Source organism: Tachyglossus aculeatus, chromosome 17, assembly GCF_015852505.1.
Source record: "Tachyglossus aculeatus isolate mTacAcu1 chromosome 17, mTacAcu1.pri, whole genome shotgun sequence".
Classification (NCBI taxonomy): domain Eukaryota; kingdom Metazoa; phylum Chordata; class Mammalia; order Monotremata; family Tachyglossidae; genus Tachyglossus; species Tachyglossus aculeatus.
Window position 1 is genome coordinate 49,398,051 of NC_052082.1, and position 21,532 is coordinate 49,419,582.

Consider the following 21,532-nt stretch of genomic DNA (forward strand, 5'->3'; position numbering starts at 1 on the left):
CCTCCCCCTGCACCCGCGCAAGGCCCAATGCCCAATGGCCCAGCCGCTGGGGAGGGGGCTTGGGCCCCTCCGGCCCCAGGCAGGGCACTGACCGCACTGTTCTCGTTAGGAATAATTTCATCTGCTTTATTTGCTGCCTGATTATTTCCAGCACCCGGACTGGATGTGCCATAAAACCTAATCTTGCTGAAACACAAGAGGCGGCGGCAGCGCGGGCTGTTTTATAGACTCGCTAATAAGCAAAGGAGTCGCTGACACAGCTCCTTAATCTCCTCGGAGCAGCTGGTCCCCAACCCCCGGACCCCCTCCACCCGGCGGTCGCCGGCCCCCTCACTCAGACTCCTGCCTCCCCAGGGTTGTTCCCCAAGGTAAGGGAGCTGGGGGGGTGGGGAGCAGCCCAGAGACACCTGGGCACCAGGAGGCCCAGCTGCCCTGGAGAGCTGTGGGAGGGGATGAGGTTGAGGCGTGGGGAGACACGAGGTGGAGGGGTTGGGGTAGTGTGGAGGGAAGAGGCACCTTTCTCTTCTTGAAGTGCTGGCGGGCCAAGAAACCCCTGCAGGCCGCCTGGAACAGTGTCAGGTTCTTGCTGGTCTGCTCATCCCGATGCTCCTCCAGCCGGGCCAGGGTGCCAGCCCGGAAAAACACCTGCAGAGGGAAGGCCCGTCAGGGCGGGGAGCAGGGCAGGGGTGGGGAAGTGGGAGAGCAGGAAAGGGGAGGGCAGGAGGCAGGGGAGCAGGAGTGGAGGAGGGCAAGGGGTGGGGGAGCAGAAGCAGAGGAGGGCAGGAGGCAAGGAGAACAGGAGTGGAGGAGGGCAGGGGACGGGGGAACCATGGGTGAGTGGGAATGATCTGGGAATGATCTGAACAAAGATGGGCACAGGGAGGAGAGAGGAAACGGGGGAGCCGGATCCAGAGCAGAAGAACACGCCAACCTGAGAACACAGCAGAGAACACGCAAAGCAGAGAACAGGCCTCCCCAAGGCTCCCCAGAATCCCGGGGGAGAGCCGCTTGTACCACTGTGGGGAGGGGAACTTGAGGGGCCGGGAGAAAGTCACCCCCGCCCCCCCCCCCCCCACCCCAGAGGACTTGGTTCTCCCAGCCTTCTCCTATCAAAGCCCCTGCGCCCAGGGTGACGGGCAGCTGTGCAGGGGGACGGGCTGGAGTGGGCGAGGCTCCCTCTGCCGCGGTCCATCTGCCCCTTTCATGTAAGAACGCCGACCCCACCCCCATGCCAGTTTTGCCTGCTCCGAGCTGGTGACGCCGGGCAGGCGGGCAAGTGGGCGTTGGGGCGGGCCAGGGACTTGTCACACAGGTTTGGGGGCCGGAGGGATCAGCCCTGCCCCCACCCTGCCACCAGATTTGGGGTACCAGCCCGCCCCAGGGCACAGGGTTGGGGGGCAGAGGAGAAGTGGGAGAGAGAGAGGATTGACCAACCCAAACAGGCCCACCCCAACCCACTTTCTAAAGTTGGAGTGGGGTGCCAACGCGCGCACGCATGCACGCACACACCCCTTCCCCAAACAGCCAAATCTCTCCCCGCCCTCAAACACAGAAACAAGGAACCCAGACAAATAGACCTAGTGGCACAGTGACACAGATATAAACACCCACATGCAGAGAAATATACACACAATAAGCCTATACGCTCCACATTCTCAGTCTGTCTCTCTTTCCTGGGGTGGTCGCCTTCTGCCCCTGCCCCATTAAAGCTCCCCAGTGCAGCCCCATTCTGACTCTAGCTTTCCCCACCAGGAGTTTGGCCTTTGGCCCAGAGTCCCTGGAGCCGGAGCTGGGCAGGCAGGTGGGCACCGGAGCCACTGGTCTTGACAGAGGGAGCCAAGCCAGCGTGTGATTTCCAGGGGTGCTGAGGGGCGGCCAGGGCGGGCCAGCCTGCACAAGCCCCGGCCTGCCAGTGGCACGCCCAGACACCAGAGCCTGAGCACAGCGGTACCCAGGGCAGCCCGAGAGGCAGGGTCAGTTGGCATTCAGATGCCTGAACCAGACTCTGGCTACAGCACAGGCCAATGAGGGAAACAGCTTGGGGTGCAGGGGGAAGGGGGGAAGAAAAGGATCCAGGGAGGAGAGTCGGGGGTAGGAAGAGAGCTCAAGAAAGAGAGTGTGAAAGAAAAGGTGTCCTTCACAAGCAAGCCCCCCACAACTTGTCCTCGCACAGCAGGCTGTCCAGCTCCCCGAATTCACTTGCCTGAGGGGCCATAGCCTCCCAGCTGCTCCACCCCTGCCACCAACCTGGAGGCAGAGGCCAGGGAAGGGACAGGAAGTGGGCAGTGTCCCAGGCTGGCTTTCCAGATGGCGAGGAGAGAGGAGGATGCCCCAGTGGTGGGGATCCGGTGTCACTCACCCGACTGAGGCCCATCTGGCAGCTGCTCTTCTCCAGGTCCAGAGACTCCAGCAGCTCTTCCACGGCCTATGGGCACAGGAAGTCAGTCAGGGAGCGCAGCTCTTGGCATCCCTTTCACACCTGCCACCTGGGGAGACTAACTTCTTTCTGCCTGACCCCGGGATCTTCCTCTCCCCTAATCAATCAATGGTATTTATGGAGCCCTTACTGTGTGCAGTGCACTGTACTAGGTGCTTGAGAGAATGTAACACAACAGACTTGGCAGACATGCTCCCTGACCACAACAGGCTTACAGTTTAGAGGACAAGCCCCCAGGCTACCACCCCCAAGACTCTGGCCTCTCTGGGCCAAGCTAAAGAGCTGGCAGGGAGGAAGTCCTGGGCCTCTGAGGCCGGTGTGCCTGGCTTCCTCCTATGCCCATTCAGGGCTTCCAGGCTGTTCTGGACCCTGAGCCGGTAGCTCCTGTCCTGGGTAGGCACAGGATGCTCTTACGGCCCTGGTCTTCGCCTGCCCAGCCAATACCAGACTTTCCTCCCATGCCACCCTCTGCTCTGTAGCCCCTTCCTTGTAAGCCCAAGCCTAGGGAGTGGAGCCGGTAGAGTTTGCAGCTGGCAAGGCTCAGCTTCTTTAAGGCCCAGGGCTGTGGTCAGGGGTCTAAAGTTGAAGTAGGAAACATCCTTTCAGCAACTGCCGCCTGAAAACTACATTCCCCAGAAGGCCTTGGCCTGGGTTCTCAAGAAGACTACAGCTTTGTGTCCAAGAAGGCTAAAGCCTGTATCCCATAAAAGTCTACGTCCTGTGTCCTCCAGAAGGCTAAAGCCTGCACCCGCCCTCCCCCAGAAGAGTAGGGCCCACATTTTCCAAAAGGCTACAGCCTGCGCCCCATCGAATAACAGTTATATGTCTCAGAAAGCCAAAGCCTGTTGAGGGCTCATTAACCCAGCCTTTCTCCGGCCCTCAGCCGGGTGCTGAGGATCAGTCTTTGCCCAACCGGTCTCCGCTCAGAGCCCGCCCCAGGCCACGTACCCTCTTCTCATCCAGCACAATGTAGTTGCGCCCGTGCTTCTTGGTGAGGTGGGGGGCCAGTGCTTCGAAGCGGCGGCGGAACTCCGAGAACACCATATGATCTGGGTAACCTGTGTGGGGAGAGGCATGGGAGGGCATGAGTCTAGAGCAGGGGCAGCTCTGAAGGGATCTGGGTCTCGTCGGCAGGTTCTCTGAAGGGCTCCTCCCTGGAGAAGGGGAATCAATCACCAAACAAGGGACCATGGGATAATGCTGCAATGTGAGGGGCTGGGGTCAGACTTCAGAAAGACATCCAACCAGGTAAGAAGGGGAAACTATAGATCTCTTTCCTTGGGGACCTGTGAATTTGGGAATGTGTCTTGTGGGTCTCAAGCGGCCCGCTTGGGGGCAGAACGGTGAATTAGATGACAATAATAATACTAATGAATAGTAATAATGATGGTATTTGTTAAGCGCTTATTATGTGCTAGGCACTAAACTAAGCACTGAGGTGGATACAAGCAAATCAGGTTGGAAACAGTCCCTGTCCCACGTGGGGCTCAAGTCTCCATCCCCATTTTACAGCTGAGGTAACTGAGGCCCGGAGAAGTGAAGTGACTTGCCCAAGGTCACACAGCGGACATGTGGCGGAGCCAGGACTAGAATCCCAGGCCCGTGCTCTATCCACTACGCCAGGTTGTTTCACGCAGACCAAGGGGTCCCCCACGCTGGGGCTCTGGAGGCCGCGCCGGTCCTAATAGGGTTTGAGGATGCCACCCGGAGGAACCCACCCTCTGCCAGTGGGAGGAGAAAAGTCAAAGGGTGGGACGAGGGAGGGTGGGAGAGAGCTGGAATCTGGATGCTGAAGTTCATGAGTGGCAGTGGGGGAACCCCAGGAGGGGGACTAGAAGGTCAGCTCTCCCGCTGGGTAATTGAAGTGGGAAGCTGCCAGGGAGTACTTGGGGCCGGGACAGAGCACGCTATTGATTCTATCTGAACGGCAATTACATTGACGGGCTGGAAGAGCGGAGGCGGGCGCCGGGCATCTTAATTAATCATCAGCGCCATCGACACAGGCCCGCCGGCCACCGGGGCCCCCCGGCCGCCCGCTTCATCGACCTGCTTGTTTGAGTAAAGCGCATCGATTTTGGTTCAGAACGGTAACAATCTGGTTTTGAAATAATAAACACCGAGTCCCTATCAGGATGCAGAGCGTGATCGATGATTTACGCGGGCTCGGGCCGGGGGATGGGGCGGCTCGCAGCCCAGTCTGCTGAGCAGCCAGGGGAGTGAGGCCACCCGGCTCAGTTTTAGGTTGACTGGCTGCCGCTAGGCAGTCCCTGCCTCCCTGGGGCCACTCTGACGTGGCAGTGCCTTTGGAACTGATGGGCAGGGCCATGGTGGAGAGAGGAGGAGGCCACCCTTGCTCTAACCCCCTGCGGGTGACCAGGTGAGGGGGTGGAGAACACCTCTCTGGCTCTGACTGTTGGAAGAGGCAGCGCCCATCTGAGCCTTCCTGGGCTCTGGCTAACCATGGAGAGGTTTTTTGCGACCCTTGCAGAGGGTGCTGTGTAGACTGGTCCTGCACCCAGGGGACTCTGCCCTAAAGGCATTAGGGGCCGGGGTGACCCTCCCGGTGACCAGGTCCGGCAGAACGGGCATGGAACTTCACAGATGGTCAAGCTGGGGGGCAGGAACGGGCAGAGGGAAGGAAGAGAGAAGAGACGGGAGGGAGAGGGCTGGGAGATGACTTGGGAAGGACAGGTGGAGGAAGGAGCCGAGAGGCAGATGGGCTGGGGGAGGGGATCAGAGGGCAGAAGGGGGTGGTGGGGGAAGGCAACTCAGAGGAAGGGCTGGGAAGACATAAGGATCAATGAGGCCTCGCTCACCCCAGCTCTCTAAGAGTTTTCCTTCTGGATGGAAAATGGCAGCTTTCTGCCCTATTTGTTCTGGGAAGTCTGCCCTCTCCTCCTCACCCCATGCTCACTTCTGGAGTGGAAGGAGCCGGGGAGGAAGTGGGGGGAAGAACCGGGTGAGGAGGGGAAGGGCTGCGGAGAGAGGGATGGGGAGGAGAGGGGTGGTGGGGAAAGATAGTGGGAGGGCGAGGGGGAGGAGGAAGGAGGCATCTGGCCTGGAAGGTACTATGTGGGTTGGGGTGATGCAGCTGGGTGGGGGAGCCCGGGGGTTAGGAGAGGGGCAGGTAGGGGTGAGCAGGGACCCACCTTGGCGGTACACTCGGAGAGCATCGAGCAGGCGAGAGCCGCGGATCTGGGCGCGGAGCAGGGGCACGTCCAGCTGGAGCAGACTGGCCTCACACTGCTCCCCGGGGGGCAGGTCCAACTCGCTGCTGCTGCTGACCCGGCGGGAGGCGGAGGCCCGGGGCTCGCCGGCCCAGCCCTCTGCCACAGGCAGGAAGCAGTGCACAAAGTGCAGCTTTGACTTCTTGATGGTGTCCACCAGGGCGTCCTGGGGCAGGCGGAGGGGAGACAGGGAGAACGATACCCTCACGGGGAGCCAGCTCCAGCCCAGGCAAGAAGGTGGGGGTTCCTGGGACTATCTGGCTTCTACTTTAGAACTTTTCTCACCCACTGCCTCATATACCATCTGGTGCCAGGCTAACTCATCCCTAACAGAAGCCACACCCCCAGGATGGACACCCCCATCTTATCAGGCAGTCAATGAGGGATCTACTTAATAATACCAGTAATAATAATAATAATAGTCACAACAGTAATTGTACGATTTGTTCTGCGCTGACTATATACCAAACACTGGGGTAGACACCGAAATCACCATACCACACACGGATCCTGTCCCATATGGGGCTCGTAGTCCAAGGGGGAAGGAGAACGAGTATTTCATCCCCATTTTACAGGTGAGGAAACTGAGGCACAGAGAAGTTAACTGACTTGGCCAAGGCCATTCAGCGGGTAAGTGTGTGGCGGAGTGGACAGAACACAGGCCTAGGAGCCAGAGAACCTGGGTTCTAATCCTGGCCCTGCCACTTGTCTGCTGTGTGACCTTGGGCTCCATGCTTCAGTTGCCTCAACTGTAAAATGGGGATTAAGATAACGAGCCCCTTGTGGGACATGGACTGTGTCCAAACTGATTATCTTGTATCGACCCTAGCGCTTAGTACAGTGTCTGACATTTAGTAAGCACTTAATACCACAATTATTATTGTTATTATTACTACTACTACTAGTAATAGTAAATACCAGAAAAAGTCACGGAGCAGGAATTACAATCCAGCTCTCCTTATTATTATTAAGTATTATTATTATGGCATTTGCTAAGTGCTATGTGCCAGGCGCTGTACTAAGCACTGGAGTCGATACAAGCTAATCAGGTTAGATGCAAGTCTCCTGACACCCAGTCCTGGGTAGCACAGTTAACTGGACCCTAAAGGAGCGGCTTCCCCAACAGAAGACTCATATGGGATTGTGGGGGTGGCCTGGTCAAGGTGCCAGCTGGAGCAAGCTGTGAGCCCATTGTTGCATAGAGAACGACTCTATATGTCACCAACTTGTACTTCCCAAGCGCTTAGTACAGTGCTCTGCACACAGTAAGCGCTCAATAAACACGATTGAATGAATGAATGAATGAATGAATGGGGTCCAGGTACCCAGCGGGGCGGAGAGGCCCACTCACCACCTGCAACTTGATCTGGATGCAGACGGACTTCTTCTTGACAGCCGCCATGCCCGTGGTGAAAGTCTTGCGCATGCTGGTGACCCGGCGCAATGCCAGCTGGGAGCCACCCTCCAGTCCCGCCACGGAGCCGGACAGCACCATGGCACTGCCCGCCCGGCCCGCAAACAGGTTACTGATGACCTTTCTGGGGGATGGGGATGGGGAGGGGGGTCAGATCCCACCCCACCTCCTTGCTGACTTTGACTCCCCCAAGACCCCCACTGAGCACAGACACCAGAAGAGGCCAGTGAGCTCTTTGGTCTCCCCTCCGGGGGCTCCAACCGCAGTGGGCACCTCTCCGGTCTCCCCAGGACCTAGTGGCACTTGGCCCCCACCCGTGGGACACAGACCAAAGCAGCCCAAAATTGGGGCCGCCAGACCCTGCTGGCCTGCGCTCCCCGACAGTCCTCGGGGCCCAGCTCACTTCTGGGAGTCCTGCAGAAGCAGCGGGGCATTCTGGGCTGCGGGGTTCTGCTTGGCATAGCTCAGCCAGCCTGTGGCATCGTATTCCACCCAATTGGTGCCGTGGCTGTGGCCCAGGAAGAAGTGGTGTGGTTGGCTCCCACGCAGCAACGGGCTCTGACCTGGGTGGGGAGAGCGGGCCGGCCCTCAGCGCATTGTCCACTCCACCCCCGGACTGCAGAGAGAGGCCCCAGGAATAAGAGCACACAGACACCAACACCCCAACACCCCAGTCCTGCCCTCCCTCCCAGGGGTTTACCCACCCCCAAACCGGGCCTCGCCCACCTTTTTTGTCTCCATCACGGGGCCCATAGTAGGCAAAAAGTCGCTCCAGCAAGGCCTCTTCATTGCCCCCTGGCACCAAAGCCTCCTCCTCCAGCAGCCACAGCAGACCTCGGGCCTCCTCCGTCCGAGCCAGAGAGCGCACCTAATAATAACAGCAAGAACTATGCTGTTTGTTTAGCGCTTGCTACGTGCCAAGCACTTAACCAAGTGCTGAGGTAGCTACAACATAATCAGATTGGACACGGTCCCTGTCCCGCTTGGGACTCCCCATTTAAGTAGGAGAGAGAGCAGATATTGAATCTCCATTTTACAGATGAGGAAACCGAAGGTCAGAGAAGTGAAGTGACTTCCCCAAGATGGCCCTGCAGGCAAGTGACAGAGACGGGATGAGAACCATGGTCTCCCTGGTCCCACGCTCTTTCCACTAGGCTATGCTGCTCCATGTCTATCCCCTCCACGGTGCCCAATGTTTGTAGGACCCAGCTGCCCATGCCAGAGTCCTGAGCAGAGTTGGGCCCATCCAGATGCCTCCCAGCAGAGAGCCTCTGGAGTCATCCCAGCCCCATTCCAGAAGATTCTGGGAAATTCTGGCCTGCGAGTGGGCTCCTCAGCTGTCCTGGACAAGCCCACCACAGTGGACAAGTGGCCCAAGCCCAAACCTGCTGACGTGATTTGCCTTTCAGTCTCTCACCTGCTGCTGCCTCTCTTGCCCAGGGCTGGCACGGCGCAGTCTGTCTCGGGAGACCCACCTCGCCCACCAGCTGCCGCCCTGGCGGCTGTGCCCAGAGGGAGAAATGGCACACGATTCCCAGGCCCAGGGAAAAAGAGGAGATCGGGCTTGGGGAGTGGGGGGAGGTTTCCCACTTTTCCTGCCCGTGCTCTGGGATTCCTCTGGTACCTCCCCCACCCCCCAGCCAAAGGATGGGGGACTATGCCAATGGGTAGGGAATGGAGAGAAGGAAATTAGTACCCTGGTGTCAAAGCTGATTTTCCAATAAAACGTCCTGGGCAATTTGCATAATGAGGAACAAATAGAAAGCACCAGGAGCTCGTTAATGCCAGCCAATCAGGGCAGCTGTCAGGAGTCACTGCCGGGGATGAATCCAGCAGATAACCTTGGCAGCCCAGACAACCCCCTTGCCCGGCCCGAGGCCAAGGGAGACCTCATGCTGCAGCTCCAGAAAGGGCTGTCCTGCCAGGTCAACATGGATTCCTGGCCAGCCCCCACCACCGCCATTCCCCACCTTAGCAGCTCTGCTGACTGGGCGGACCAACCAATCAATCAATCATATTTATTGAGCACTTACTGTGTGCAGAGCACTGCACTAACCGCTTGGGAAGTACAAGTTGGCAACATATAGAGACAGTCCCTACCCAACAGTGGGCTCACAGCAGGATGCCAAAGCTTGAGGGCCTGGGTGGGTGGTCCTGGCTGGATCAGGCCTCAGTTGTGGCCCACGGGGAGGGGATGAGGGAGCCAGGTTATCTGGACTCCAGTATGGCCCAAATACCTCCATGTGGGAACTCCCAGCATCACCTTCTCTGGGTAAGAGCTTTTCCACCAACACATCCGGCTGTGCCCGGAGAACCAGGATCCACAGAGCCAGATCTGCCCCCAACCTCTGACCACTCAATACCACCACGTCCAGCGGGCAGCGGGGTCCCACAAGGAGGGGAGCGACAGGAGTCGGGGTCGGGAGAGTGGGAGTGGGGAGGGAGACCAATCCTCACCAGGGCCTGAGGGGAGGCTTGGTCCACAGCGGTGACGGAGTCAGCCGCCCCGGGCTCCACGTCGTCCAACGTCAGCTCAATGTTCTCCTGCGGGGGTTGAGGCCGTGGTTAGAGCCTGTCCCCCAGGGCCTGGAGCCCGGTGACGGGGGGTCGGCCTGGTGGGTGGCCCAGATCTGAGCTGGGGGTGGCCTGATAGGGTTCTCTCCCCCTGGTTCTCTGCCTGGCACTGGCAGGGCCTGGGGTAGGGTGAGCAGCAGATGGTCAGGCCATAAAACTGATGAATTAAGCCCTGAGATAGTGGGGAGGAGGGAGAGGAAGACCTGAATAAGGCAGGCGAGGAAGGGCTAGTGGGGGCTAGAAGTGGGCAAGGGGCTGCTGGAGGGTGGCAGCGGGGAGGGGGATGAAGGAGAACAGTAGGTGGCCCACCTCCCTGTATCTCTCCAGCTCCTGCAGGTAGGTGCGCTCATGGAAGAGTGCCTGCAGCCGGTCCTGGACATAATTGTGGCAGAGCTCCTCGAAGGAGGCCGCGCGTGCCAGCCCGCCCAACTCAGGGTTCTGGAAGCCGGGCGTGTCCACGATCATTATGGAGCTCAGGGAGTGCTGGCTCGACTTGAGAGCTCTGCAGCGGGAGGAGAAGATGGATGCAGCAAGCTGGGCACCCGGGGTGCAGACCCTCCAACCCAACAGGTCACCCCATTCCCAGCCCGACCCCCTCTCCTTCCAACAGCGCCCAACCTCCCCGCAACCCCATGCTCATCCTAACACTGCCTGGACATTCCACTACTCTCTCCCACAGTGCTCCCTCCCACAGTGCTCACCCATCTTGACCCATCAGGGCAGGCTGGGCTCTGCCCCCAAGAGCAGAGGACAGTGGGATGGCCAAGTTGTCAAACAGATCCATCAGGACCAAGACAAAAGGGTCACCTGCGGGAGGCCGTGGGCTCCCGGGCCGGGCACCCACCTGTTCACCAGGGAGATGAGGAGAGTGAAGAGTTCTGAGTAGAGTCCCGAGGCCATGCCCTCCACGCACTCCAGGGCACTCAGCTTGGGGCCTGTAGGAGGAGAGGGTCAGAGGACTCCCCATCTCCCCACAGGGCATTCACCAGCTATCGGTGCTCCAGCCCAGCCGGGGCAAAGTGGGGACAAAGCCAGGACAAAGCTGGGTGAGCCTCTTGCGGACTGGGGCTGGCCAGCTGCCGGGGGCACCACCCCCACCGGGTACCTGTGCCATCCCCAAAGCTGCTCTCGTCGGGGCCCTGGCGGAAGGAGGTGGAGCGTTGCAGCGAGCTCTTGACTTGTTGCTTGAAGATGGAGGAGGACAGCTCTTCCAGGTTGCAGCCCAGCAAGTAGGCAGCCTTCTGTGCCCACTCATGACGGGCAAACTGCTTGCGCCCACCTCGTGGGGGAACAGAGACCGCAGTGACTCAGGACGGACCAGTGGACTGGGGCCAGGGGATGGGGCTGCCTTGTTCCCAGCGCCCATGCCCAGAACCCCATCTGGGAGATATTCAATGGTCCCCGTGGGGCTCACGCCACAGAGGTGGGCATGGCTCTGCCTGCCCAAGGACAGACGAAAAAATGTCCCTGCCCCCAGCACTGCCCTCAAGGAGGAACTGGCTGGCCAGGAGCTGATCAACCACTTGGCACCCCGGGCAACAACGGGGCTTTGGTGGGGGATGCAAAGGGGGTGGGCACTACGAGGCCCGGAATGGGGAGGGTGGGCAAGAACTGGACCATGAATCATTCTGGGCTGAGGCTGGTAGGGGGTACTAGTGCCCCACACTAGTCGACCCCAGAGGGGAAGACAGCAATCAGGAACCCAACTGATGCCCAGAGAACCTCTCGGTGGGAATCCGATCCCACAGCACTGAGAGGATTAGCCTAGAGATGCCCATCCCTCTCAGTGCCGGGGTGGGAGCGCTCCCACCCTGGAATCTAAGCGGCTGCTGGGGGAGTCCAGAAGACGGGAAAACCAACCCTTCTTGGTGAGTGGGAAAAGTATCAGGCGGAGGGAGGGGTGGAAATCAGCCCACACAGACACAAACACAGACAACATGTGTCTAATCATGGTAATTAGGAGAAGCTAACGAGAAATGAGGGTTTACCTTCAACAGCGTCTGTAAGGCAAAGGACCACATGCAGCATGCAAAAGAAAACAGTGTGTTAGCAAACACTTGTCAATAGAGCCCATCGTGGGGCCCGTGGTAAGGGGAGGTGGTGGGGGACGGAGGAGAAGCAAGACCTCACACATATACCCAGACCGGGTACGTGTACACACATGTGCTCTCTCTCTCTCTCTTTCTCTCTCTCTCTCACACACACACACACACACACACACACTCTCTCTCTCTCTCTCTAGTTCAATCAGGGTGAAGTACACAGTCGCAAGCTACAGCAGAGCCAAGCATCAGAAGCAGCCACAGAGATGGACACACAGACACACACACAAACACACACAGAGGCCTCTCTGAGCCACCTACAGCTGTACATGAGGCTAGACCAAAGAGGACACCCACATCCCCACTGCCACGCCAAGCATCACTTTCTCTTTGACCCCCTCCCTCCTCCCCTCCCTCAGGGTCCATTCACCTACCCAACAGCCCCAGCCCCAAGCCGGACCAACCCAGCCAGGAACCCCTGGGCACCTTCTCCAACTGAGCAGACCACCGGATGAGAGGGAGAGAGGGGGGCAGCGCCGGATAATCCCCATACATGCGCTCCCCGGAACAGCCCGGGTGCCAGGCCAGCTGAAGAGGGAGTCAGCTGGGGACACCCCCAGGGGTAGTAACGATAATCATAATTATTACGGCACTTAAGTGCGTGCCATGTGCCAGGCACTATATTAAGCGCTAGGATGGAGACAAGCAAATCGGGTTGGACAGAGGGTACGGGTTGCCCCTTCTCTCTCCTGTCCCCCCGGCAGGTCTTCCACCCGGCAGCCTCTGAGCTCTCCTCTCCCCACACCCCAAGCCGTGCCAGGCCGTGCCAGGCTGTGCCAGGCCGTGCCCAGCAGCAGGCTGCACATCCCCAACAGTGTGCTGGAAGCTGCTGCCCCCTGCTGGCCATCCCCCTGCCCAGCCCAGCGGCCAGCCCATCACCAGGAGAGTCCTGGAAGAAGCCAACATCGGGGAGCCCAAGAGTCGGGGAGCAGGAGGAGGGGGTGGTCCCAAAGCCTCAACCTTCCCAGATTTCCTACACAGAAAAAGTCCCCCCTTATGTCCAAAAGGGGGGTGGTGCCAGGGAAATGTGGGGGTGTGCGTGTGTGTGTCTGACGCTCCTTAACAGGCTATAAGGGAAGAGAGCCCCCACTCAGGGTCTCCCCTCCCTGGCCACCCTGAAGGAACGCCCCCCACCACCACCTGGGCATAAAGAGGGGAGCGAGCGGGGAGGGTCAATTACCGGACTGGTCATCAAGGGGCTCTGGGAGGAAGGGAACAGGAGTGCGGTTATTCAGAGTAGGCTACCCCCACCCCCCCACCCCAAGCATGGGCCCCAGCAGAGAAACTCTCCCTTTAAGGGTACAGGTATGGAGCCCACTGCTGCCCCTGCCCACTGTTCAGCAAACATGCTAGTGTCGCAGCAGCTGACACCCTCCCCTTTTCACTAGTCCCATCCCCAGGCCCAGGAGTCAGCCCCCCAGGATTCCCTTCCCAGTCCTCAACCCTAAATGCAGGCCCTCAGCTCCCAGCCCCATCCCCAGTGATTCCACCCCCACCCAACCCCAGCCTCCCCATCTCCCATAGGCGTGGCTCTCAGCCCCATCCCCAACCTTCAACCTCCCATTCCCCGCCCTCCGACCCCCATCCACCCCCCCATCCTTCACCCTCAACTCCCAGTTCCATGCTCAATCCCTCCTCAGCCTGGACACTCCAGCTTCTGGTCACCAGTCCACATGCCCAGCCCTCCCCCTCCTCCCCCCAGGAAACCAGGGTTCAGCTGGTCAACTGCCCAATATCCTGTGAAGGGCAAACTACATTCGGGTTGTGTTAATCCTGGGATTAATGGCCCCTGGGGCAAGCTCTAGCTGGACAGAGGGACCCTTGCTTGGGGCCCTGGGAATACCCTCTGGATAGTGCTCCCCAGCCGGGATGCCCATGCTCAGCCCCTTACCTTTGGTAGCGCCGGCTGCCCCCAGGTGGAAGATGGCAGCCAGGATAAGCCAGAAGGCTTTCTGCTCTTCAGGGGTGATGGCCAGCACCCTCATGGCCGCCTGCAGCTTACTAAACTGCTGAGCCGCCTTCTGTTTTTCCTCAGGCTGCAGAGGAAGCCATTGGACCGCTGGTACCAGGACCCTGGAGGTGCCCACCTTCTCCTACCCAGGGTCAAGGCTCCCCCTGCCCAGCCACCCTGGTGGAGAAACACCTGCTCCTGCCCTCCCAACTCCCTGAGCCACCCGGGAGCAGACCCCCAACTATTCCGCCCCCCTCATCCCAGCCCTCAACCTCAGTTTTCAACCCATCCTGGCAGGGAGGGGGATATGGGGTACAGAGCTACTCTCATTGATCCCAGCAGGGTGTGTTGAGGTTTACCCTGGCCAGGGTGCCATCCCAGGGCACCAACCCCAAAAGGAGGGCACAAGCTTCCACCACTGCACTGCGGGTGCCCGCCAGAGACTGCCTATGCCCTGCCCACCTCACCTTAGAGAGCGGCACGATCCCAAAAACATTGTTCTCTGCCAGGTGGTTGAAGTGCAGCTCCGTCCTGGGGGCATAAGCTTGGATCACCATGAGGCCCGGTCCTCAGCTCAGAGTGGGAGGGGACCTGCCCACTGCCTGCTGCAGCCCCAACCCTTGGCAGGAGGAGTTTGTCCAGTGTGCTCCCACAACTGGCAAGGGTGGTGCTGCCCCACTACTGGCTCTTATTGGACATTTGTCCTCGGCACTAGAGCCACCCTCACAAGAGAACAAATCTGTTGGCCGGGACTTGGGGAGAGGCACTTTCCTTGGGGGACGGGGCGATGCAGGCGGACCTCACTCCTGCAACGGGAGTTGCGGGGAGGAGGGCAATCCGTGTGGGGTCCTGGCTGGAGCTCTGCCTCCTCTGTCAGATCAGGCCAGAGAGGAGAGCAGGCAGAAGCGGCTGGCACTGGAAGTCGGGCTGTGAATGCTCGCCCCAACCCCGGAAGATGAGAAGCCCCGGGACCGGATGCCAGCCTGCGCCAGGGCTGAATACCAAAAGCCGGCCTTCCCACTGCCCCCGGCCCAGCCTCACCTGAGCGTGGCATCACTGCACGCCAGCAAGTAGTAGAAGACGTTGAAGGTTGCCTCGGAAGCGGGACGCCTGGCCACCCGCAGCCTCTCCAGCAGCAGCGTCTGGGGCACAGAGGGGCACAGTAGGCCACGATGCCAGAGAAACCACCCACAGCAGCCCCACCACTGGGCCTGTGGCAGCTCAGACCCATGGCGGCTTGGCCAGGAGGCCCAGTTGGGCAGGGCTGGGCTTAAGTCTCCCTTGTCACCCTTCCTGTGCCCGGCTTGGGGACTCATCCATCAGGGCGAGGGGAGAGGGACAAAACTCCGGGCATGAACAGCTGCCCCACCCTCACCCACACCCACACAGCTCTCCCTGAGGGCTGCTGGGACTTCTTATTCCCAGCTTTGGCCCCCACTGGGGCCTGACAACTCAGGTCCCTGGAAATGGACCCCGAAGAAAGGAGCCCCTCCCGGGGCAGTGCCAGCTGAACCAGCACGGAAAGTGTGGTTACTGCCAGGATTCTAGAATCCACTCTCTGCTGGGCCGTGCCCTGCCTGGTCCCGTCACAGGCCACCGGCCCCTGGCACGCACACACCTGAATGGAGGCCGAGGCCACCTGGCCAGCCTGGTCAAAATCCAGCGAGAGGATCTGGGAGAAGCGGGTGGCATTGCCATTCATGCCCGTAGGGCTGTTCCCAAAGGCCTCCAGGACGGTGGACAGAGCTTGCCACTTCTCCACTGCAAGCAGAAACGGGAAGGGGCAGCAGGTTGGGGACCCCGGGTTAGTGGACCGTGGGGCAGCAGGGTGCGGGGGCTGGCAGAGACATCTCCCCCTCAGCCCAGTTCCCACCCAGCTGCTCTGTCCTCACCGGTGAACACCTTGTTGGCACCGGCTCCTGCGATGGTGGCCAGATACTGCACCAAGTGCTGGCAGCCGGTAGTCTTGCCGCTGCCACTGCTGCCCAGGAGCACGAGGGCCTGATCCTGGCGGGTCATCAGCATGTTTCGGTAGGCCGCCTGGGCCACCGCGTAGATGTGGGGGGCCATGTCCTCCCGTCGGCACCCCTTGAACATGTGCATCACCTGAGTAGGGGGAGGGGTCCGGCATCAGCGGGGCACGTCCTTGGCCAGCAAAGGTCTGGCTGGACAGGCTCACTGGGCCTGAAGAGTGGAATGAGCCCAGCCTGTCCTCCTAGCAAGTTGGGGTTGGCCCTCAGATTGGGTCAGGAATGGGGGCTATTGCTGCTGCACCCCCACACCCTGTGTCCATGGGACACCACCCACCTCGGGGTCGGACACACGTGTTCAGCTCAGCCCAGCTCTGAGTGCGAGAGGTTGGACCCCCTCTGTAAGCTTGCTGTGGGCAGGGAATGTGTCTGTTGTATTGTGTTGTACTCTCTCAAGTGCTTAGTACAGTGCTCTGCACACACAGTAAGTGCTCGGTTAATACCACTGATTGATGCCAGGCTGGACAAAGTCCACTGTCCGGCGGCTCTGCATGGGCAAGGCTGGGCCCTCAGCAGGCCAAACACCCATGGCCCTTTGGGACCCCTCAAACCCCCCCGCCCCGTCAGCTTGAAGGTGAGGGGAGAAGACGAGGGGGAAGAGTCTGGGGAACGAAAGGGACAATCAGCGCAGAGGGACGGATGGAGGACAGGGGAAGGAGGAGAGGCAGGCGGGCAGGGCACTGCGAGCACCTTCTCGGAGTACATGGCAGGGGCCCCGCGGGGACTGAGGCTGAGAAGGGTGGGGCCGGCGAAGGTGTGCAGCAGGCTGGCACCGTAGCGCTGCCGCAGGGTATGCAGGACGCTGGACTCGTTGAGGTACACCAGGGAGGCCAAGTCTTCCAGCCGCTCACAGGACGGGGCGTTGGCCTGGAGAAAGGAAGGGATGGAGTCACACCCAGTTTCCCCGCCCAGGAAGTTCCTTGCCACCCACAACCCCACAATGGTTTTCCTCCTTTTTAATTTTTTTTAATGATATTTCTTAAACATTTACTATGTACCAGGTACTATCCTAAGCACTGAGGTAGATACATGTTAATCAGATTGGACACAGCCCACATGGGGCTCACAGTCTTCATCCCCACTTTACAGATGAGGTAACTAAGGAACAGAGAAGTTAAGTGACTTGCCCAAGGTCACCCAGCAGACCAGTAGTGGAACCAGGATTAGAACTCTCATCTCTTGACTCCCAGGACCGGGCTCTTTCACTAAGCTACGCTGCTTCTCACCTTCTCCACGTCATCCTCGTCCACGTCCAGTATGGTCCCATCGTGGTCCAGTTTCACCCGGATCTTCCCCTCTGGCAGGCTCAGTTCCTCTGACTTCAGCTGACTGGCTGCGATGGCAACAGCCACCCAGAATTTGGTCAATCAATGGTATTTATTGAGCGCTTACTGTGTGCAGAGAACTGTACTAAGGGTTTGGAACAGTGTAATACAACACAGTTGGAAGGCACAATTCCTGCCCACAAGGAGCTTACAGTCTAGTGGGGGAGACAAACACTAAAATAAGTTACAGATAGGGGAAACAACTGTCTATAACATAGACAAAAGTGCTGAGAGGGTGAGGTGAGTACCTATGAACTCGGAGGGGGTGAGGTCAAGCACATAGGTAATGAATGCAATAGGGAGGGAAAATCTGGAGGGGGGGAATGAGAGATTAGGCTGGGAAGCCTTCCTAGAGATGTGATTTTAGTAGGGCTTTTAAGATGGGAAGAGTGCTGGTCTGTCGGATACGAAAGGGGAGGAAATTTTAAGTGGAAAGGAGGGCGTGAGTGAGAGATTGATGGTGAGAGCAATGACAGTGAGTTGGTGTTAGAGGAGCAAAGTGTGAAGGTTGGATTGTAGGAGAGGAACGAGGATAAGAGGGAGAGGGAGAGCTGACTGAGTGCCTTAAAGCCAATGGTGACGATTTTCTGTTTGATGTGGAGAAGGATGAGCCACCATCTGGGGTTTTGGAAGGGTCGGGAGACATGCATAGAAAAATGATTTCAGAAAAGTGATCTGGGCAATGGAAAGGAGCATGGACTGGAAAGGGGAGTTCCTCCTCCCTCATCCCCAACTCCTGCGAGGTAGGGCTCATGTCTGCAAAGGGTGGGCATGCCCCTGGAGAGGCACCCGGCTCTAGTCCTCCCCACGGGACAGACTCACCGAGAGTGAAACCATCCCGATGGACCAGCCACACTTTCTCCGTCTCGTACCAGGCCTCCTCCGTGGCTATCTGCTCCTCCGTCTTGGCCTAGTGTGGGGAGAGAAGGGGCAGGCTCACTGTTGGCTCTGGAGGACCAGGGGTGGGACCCTGGCAGAGAGGAATGAGGCAGCATGGGGAGAGGAGGCTGAGGACAGCTGGGGACAAGGCGGGCAGAGACCCCGAAAGAGAAGGCCCAGAACCCACCCACTCTCCATGGTAACACAGAAAACCAGAACTAGGAAGAGTGGGAAAGGAGATGGGGGAACCAGGCTCAGAGACTGGGGATGGGAGGAGCCGAAGACAAGGACAACCTCAGTCACTGGGGAAAAGGAGATGGGGAGAGTGTGGTGAGCCAGGCACTGGGAAACTTATGTATGGGGGAAACGGGGGGTGGGAGGGCAAAGCTCCTCGCCAACGGCTGGCAGAACCCCTCAGGTCCATCCCTGCCCCACTGAACAAGGGAGCCACAAGACAGCCACCTGGCCCTGCCAGGATGAGGCAACAACTAGGCATCCTCTCACTTTTCCTGCCCCATGCCGGGAAGCACAATTCTGATGCCACCCATTCCTGTCAGTCTGGCTTCTGCGCCCTGTAGGATGGGTGGAAAGGAGTGGCTCTGCTCTTTTCTCAGGAGTGTCTTGGGGAACCAGGAAACAGGGTGGGGGTGGGGTGTCCCTGTTGCCCACCAGACTCGCCCTGGGCCCAGGCAGCAGCTGATTCCAGCGGCCCCCACACCATATCCCATTAGAGTTGCCGGGCAGGCCCGGGGGCCAACCAAGGCAACGACGTCCAGTCATGGTGAGATAGAAACCAGGGGAATGCAGTAGGGGAAGTCCCCTCACCCCTCTGCTGGAGCCAGAAAGCAGGAATACCAATATAATACCAATACAAGCAGATCCTGGGGTGGGCATGGTGGGTAGGGGAGCCTGGAACAGACCCAGGGCCCAGTCATCACAGCCGGCTGGCACCAAATGCAAACCCAGTAAAATGAAATAGCTGATGAAAAAGCATTTTGAAAAATACTACAGCTTTGAGACCTTATTGATTGATCTCCCTGGAGTGAATTCTTCCCTGCCTCCAAGCGGTACCTGGTGGCCAGCAGGTAGAGACAGGGAATGCCCACAGGGCAGATAAGTTGGTAGTGCCCACCCATCCCCCCAAACCCCATTCCCGGCAGCTGGATTCCCTCTCTCTGCTCCCGCGTGACCTCCCAGCCAGGCTCTCTTCCTGCCCGCTGCCGGGAGCCAGATGTTCTAACCCATGGGTGAGGGGGAGACTCAGAGCCTGAGCTGGGACAACCCGGGACGCTTCTCTCTCCAGGCTCTCAGAGGCATTCTGTGGCCAAGCCTCAGTGCAGTGTCCCCCACGGGCCAGGGAAACGTGACAGGGGAACCCAGGTGGGCAGCCTTACACTCCAGCACGCGGCCCGGGCACAGACGCCGGCCCAGGTGCAGGCCGGGGGCGGCGGGTGGTCGGAGGCAGAAGCGGAAGGGTCCCGGCTGCACGGAAACCCTACCTGGCTCGGGGTGGGAGTCGGAGCTTCGGGGTCCAGCTAGTGGCGACAGCAAAGCAAGGAGAGGAGAGAGATGGGAAGAAAAGGGGTGAAAAATGAGCAGAGGATGGGCACCCACTCCTTGGGCAATGTTGCCCAGGCCCACAGTGTGACAGTTGGCCCATCAGAGGGTGGCACCAGCGTCCCGGCCCCAAGACCAACATTCCGTCAGATACCAAAGGGAGAATTGCTCTCAGAGGCCAAACTCCAGGAAGGGGACCCTCCGGGGGGATCGACCGGGCAGGGGTCCCGACCACACTTCCCTGGTGCTGGGAATCGGGCCCTTCCTGATCCAGCCGAGAGACCACTAATCAGATCTCTGCCAGCCTGGCCTCAACCAGAGCCAGCTGTGGTGGTTTTTACCCAACTCTATTGTCGGGAAGAAGGTTGGCAACCTCTGCAAAGATGCCCCTGCAGACCAGAGGCTTCCCTGGGAGCCCTGCCACACCAGAGCTTAACAAATACCACAATTATTATTATTATTAACTCCCAGCAGCCGTGACCCAAAAACTAGACAGTGAGCAGGACTCCAGCTCGATGTCAGGCTTACTGGGGGCCTTTGTGTGCCAGTCTAGGAGCCGGCGGGAAGCTTCCTGGGCACCAGGACAGGGTGGGTCTGACCTCCCCCGCCCTGAAGTTCAGACAGAGGGGAGGGTACCCCAGGATTCCCACCTGCTGGCCACTACCAGCTGCAGGGAGACACTGCACATCTTGCTTTGCAAAGACCCTGGGTGGATGGGCAGGACACATCCAGCCTGCAGAGCAAGGTTGCTGCCCATTCCTCTGCCCAGCCCTTCCACAGTGGGAACCAGCAGTGAAAGGAGAAAGCGGGTCCCTGCCAGCCCTGGGCAGATCAGCAGTGCTGCCCTGTTCTCTGCCCCTCCCTCAACCAGCTGGACACCCAACTGCCGCGCAGACCCAGCATGCAGGGGGTTTGGGGGTAGCTAGGGGGAGGTGAGACGAGCACACATAGAGAAGAGAGGGAATTACAGAAGCCATGAAGATCCGCTCCAGCCGCTGCTGGGCCTCCTCAGCGGCAGTCAACTGGGCTTCGGGGGCAGCGGCGGCCTAAAGGTCAAAGCAGCATTAGTTATGCTGTCCCAGAGGGCCCGGGGCCAATCGCCTGCTGCTGTGTGGGAGAGGAATCTGGAGAAACAGTTGGGGCAGCAGCCAGAGCAGGTCACTGCTGGGAAGTCTGAGGGGGGGGTACCAGGGGTTGGAAAGGCCCCGCGGCCTAAGCTGCCCCTCACTGGGCTGTGGGTGACTCTCCTCCCAGGGCCCCCCATACCTGCCGCTCACCCTGATCATGGCCGTGACACCCCGGGAGATCCTCCCAGCACTCAGTTGGCCCTGCTCACCACTTTTGCCGAAGAGAGCATGAGTTCACACCAGGTGACCTTTCACTCGCTACCCCCGGCAGTCTGGTTCGGGGGGACAGTCGAGAGCCCCTAGGGATACCTAGGGCCCTTATCGACAAGCCTGACCCCCTGCCGACTGCCAGTCAGGCCGGAGCGATCGGGTAGCGAGAGCAGGGCAGCAGGTGGAGAAAAATGATCCCTCTTCACCCTCGTGCTCCCCTCCCCCTCTGCTGGGCTTCACCAGTGCCAATCCCATAAGGCACCGGACATCTTCATGCCCACAGCGGGGCTTCACCCTCTGAGCACCCTGCTCAAGTTCCGGGGTGAAGCCCGAATTTCAAGGTGGGGGACACACCTTCTTGGGAGAATAGACTTCACCAGCTCCATGATGGGCCCCAAACTACCACAACCTCTCCATGTCCCATTTGAGGATGGGGCAGTGCAGTGTTGCCCTCCCTCAACAAACAACTGTCCATCCCCCCTCAGGGCCGAGGAAACCCATTCTGCCCACCGGCGGCCATGCTCCAAAAGACGTGGCCCGGGGGTGGTCACACCCCCAGTCCTGAGGACCCAGCGGCCAGGCCTTCGGTTCAGAGAGAGGCCAGGGGTGCCCCAGGGTTAAGATTCAGATGCCCATCTGGGAAGCATCCAGAAATGGGTGGGGCCTCCTGGGCCCCATCCCGGGCACCTCTGTGGGCAA

General features: G+C 59.4%; 1 protein-coding gene across 1 annotated transcript in view; it reads right to left on the reverse strand.

Annotated features, from left to right (window-relative positions):
- MYO18A (myosin XVIIIA) overlaps positions 1–21,532 on the reverse strand; it is an 87,574-nt gene that overhangs the window by 28,687 nt on the left and 37,355 nt on the right. The window contains exons 3-22 of the mRNA XM_038759587.1: positions 17,883–17,970; positions 16,962–17,068; positions 16,426–16,602; positions 15,598–15,811; positions 15,324–15,466; positions 14,747–14,847; positions 14,173–14,236; positions 13,646–13,790; positions 11,641–11,652; positions 10,758–10,931; positions 10,497–10,587; positions 9,962–10,154; positions 9,536–9,622; positions 7,805–7,946; positions 7,482–7,641; positions 7,016–7,202; positions 5,587–5,830; positions 3,386–3,495; positions 2,360–2,425; positions 517–645 (exon numbers count right to left, since the gene is read on the reverse strand). Coding sequence (XP_038615515.1) covers positions 517–645; positions 2,360–2,425; positions 3,386–3,495; positions 5,587–5,830; positions 7,016–7,202; positions 7,482–7,641; positions 7,805–7,946; positions 9,536–9,622; positions 9,962–10,154; positions 10,497–10,587; positions 10,758–10,931; positions 11,641–11,652; positions 13,646–13,790; positions 14,173–14,236; positions 14,747–14,847; positions 15,324–15,466; positions 15,598–15,811; positions 16,426–16,602; positions 16,962–17,068; positions 17,883–17,970 — 2,634 coding nt within the window. The remainder of the gene's footprint in view (positions 1–516; positions 646–2,359; positions 2,426–3,385; positions 3,496–5,586; positions 5,831–7,015; positions 7,203–7,481; positions 7,642–7,804; positions 7,947–9,535; positions 9,623–9,961; positions 10,155–10,496; positions 10,588–10,757; positions 10,932–11,640; positions 11,653–13,645; positions 13,791–14,172; positions 14,237–14,746; positions 14,848–15,323; positions 15,467–15,597; positions 15,812–16,425; positions 16,603–16,961; positions 17,069–17,882; positions 17,971–21,532) is intronic.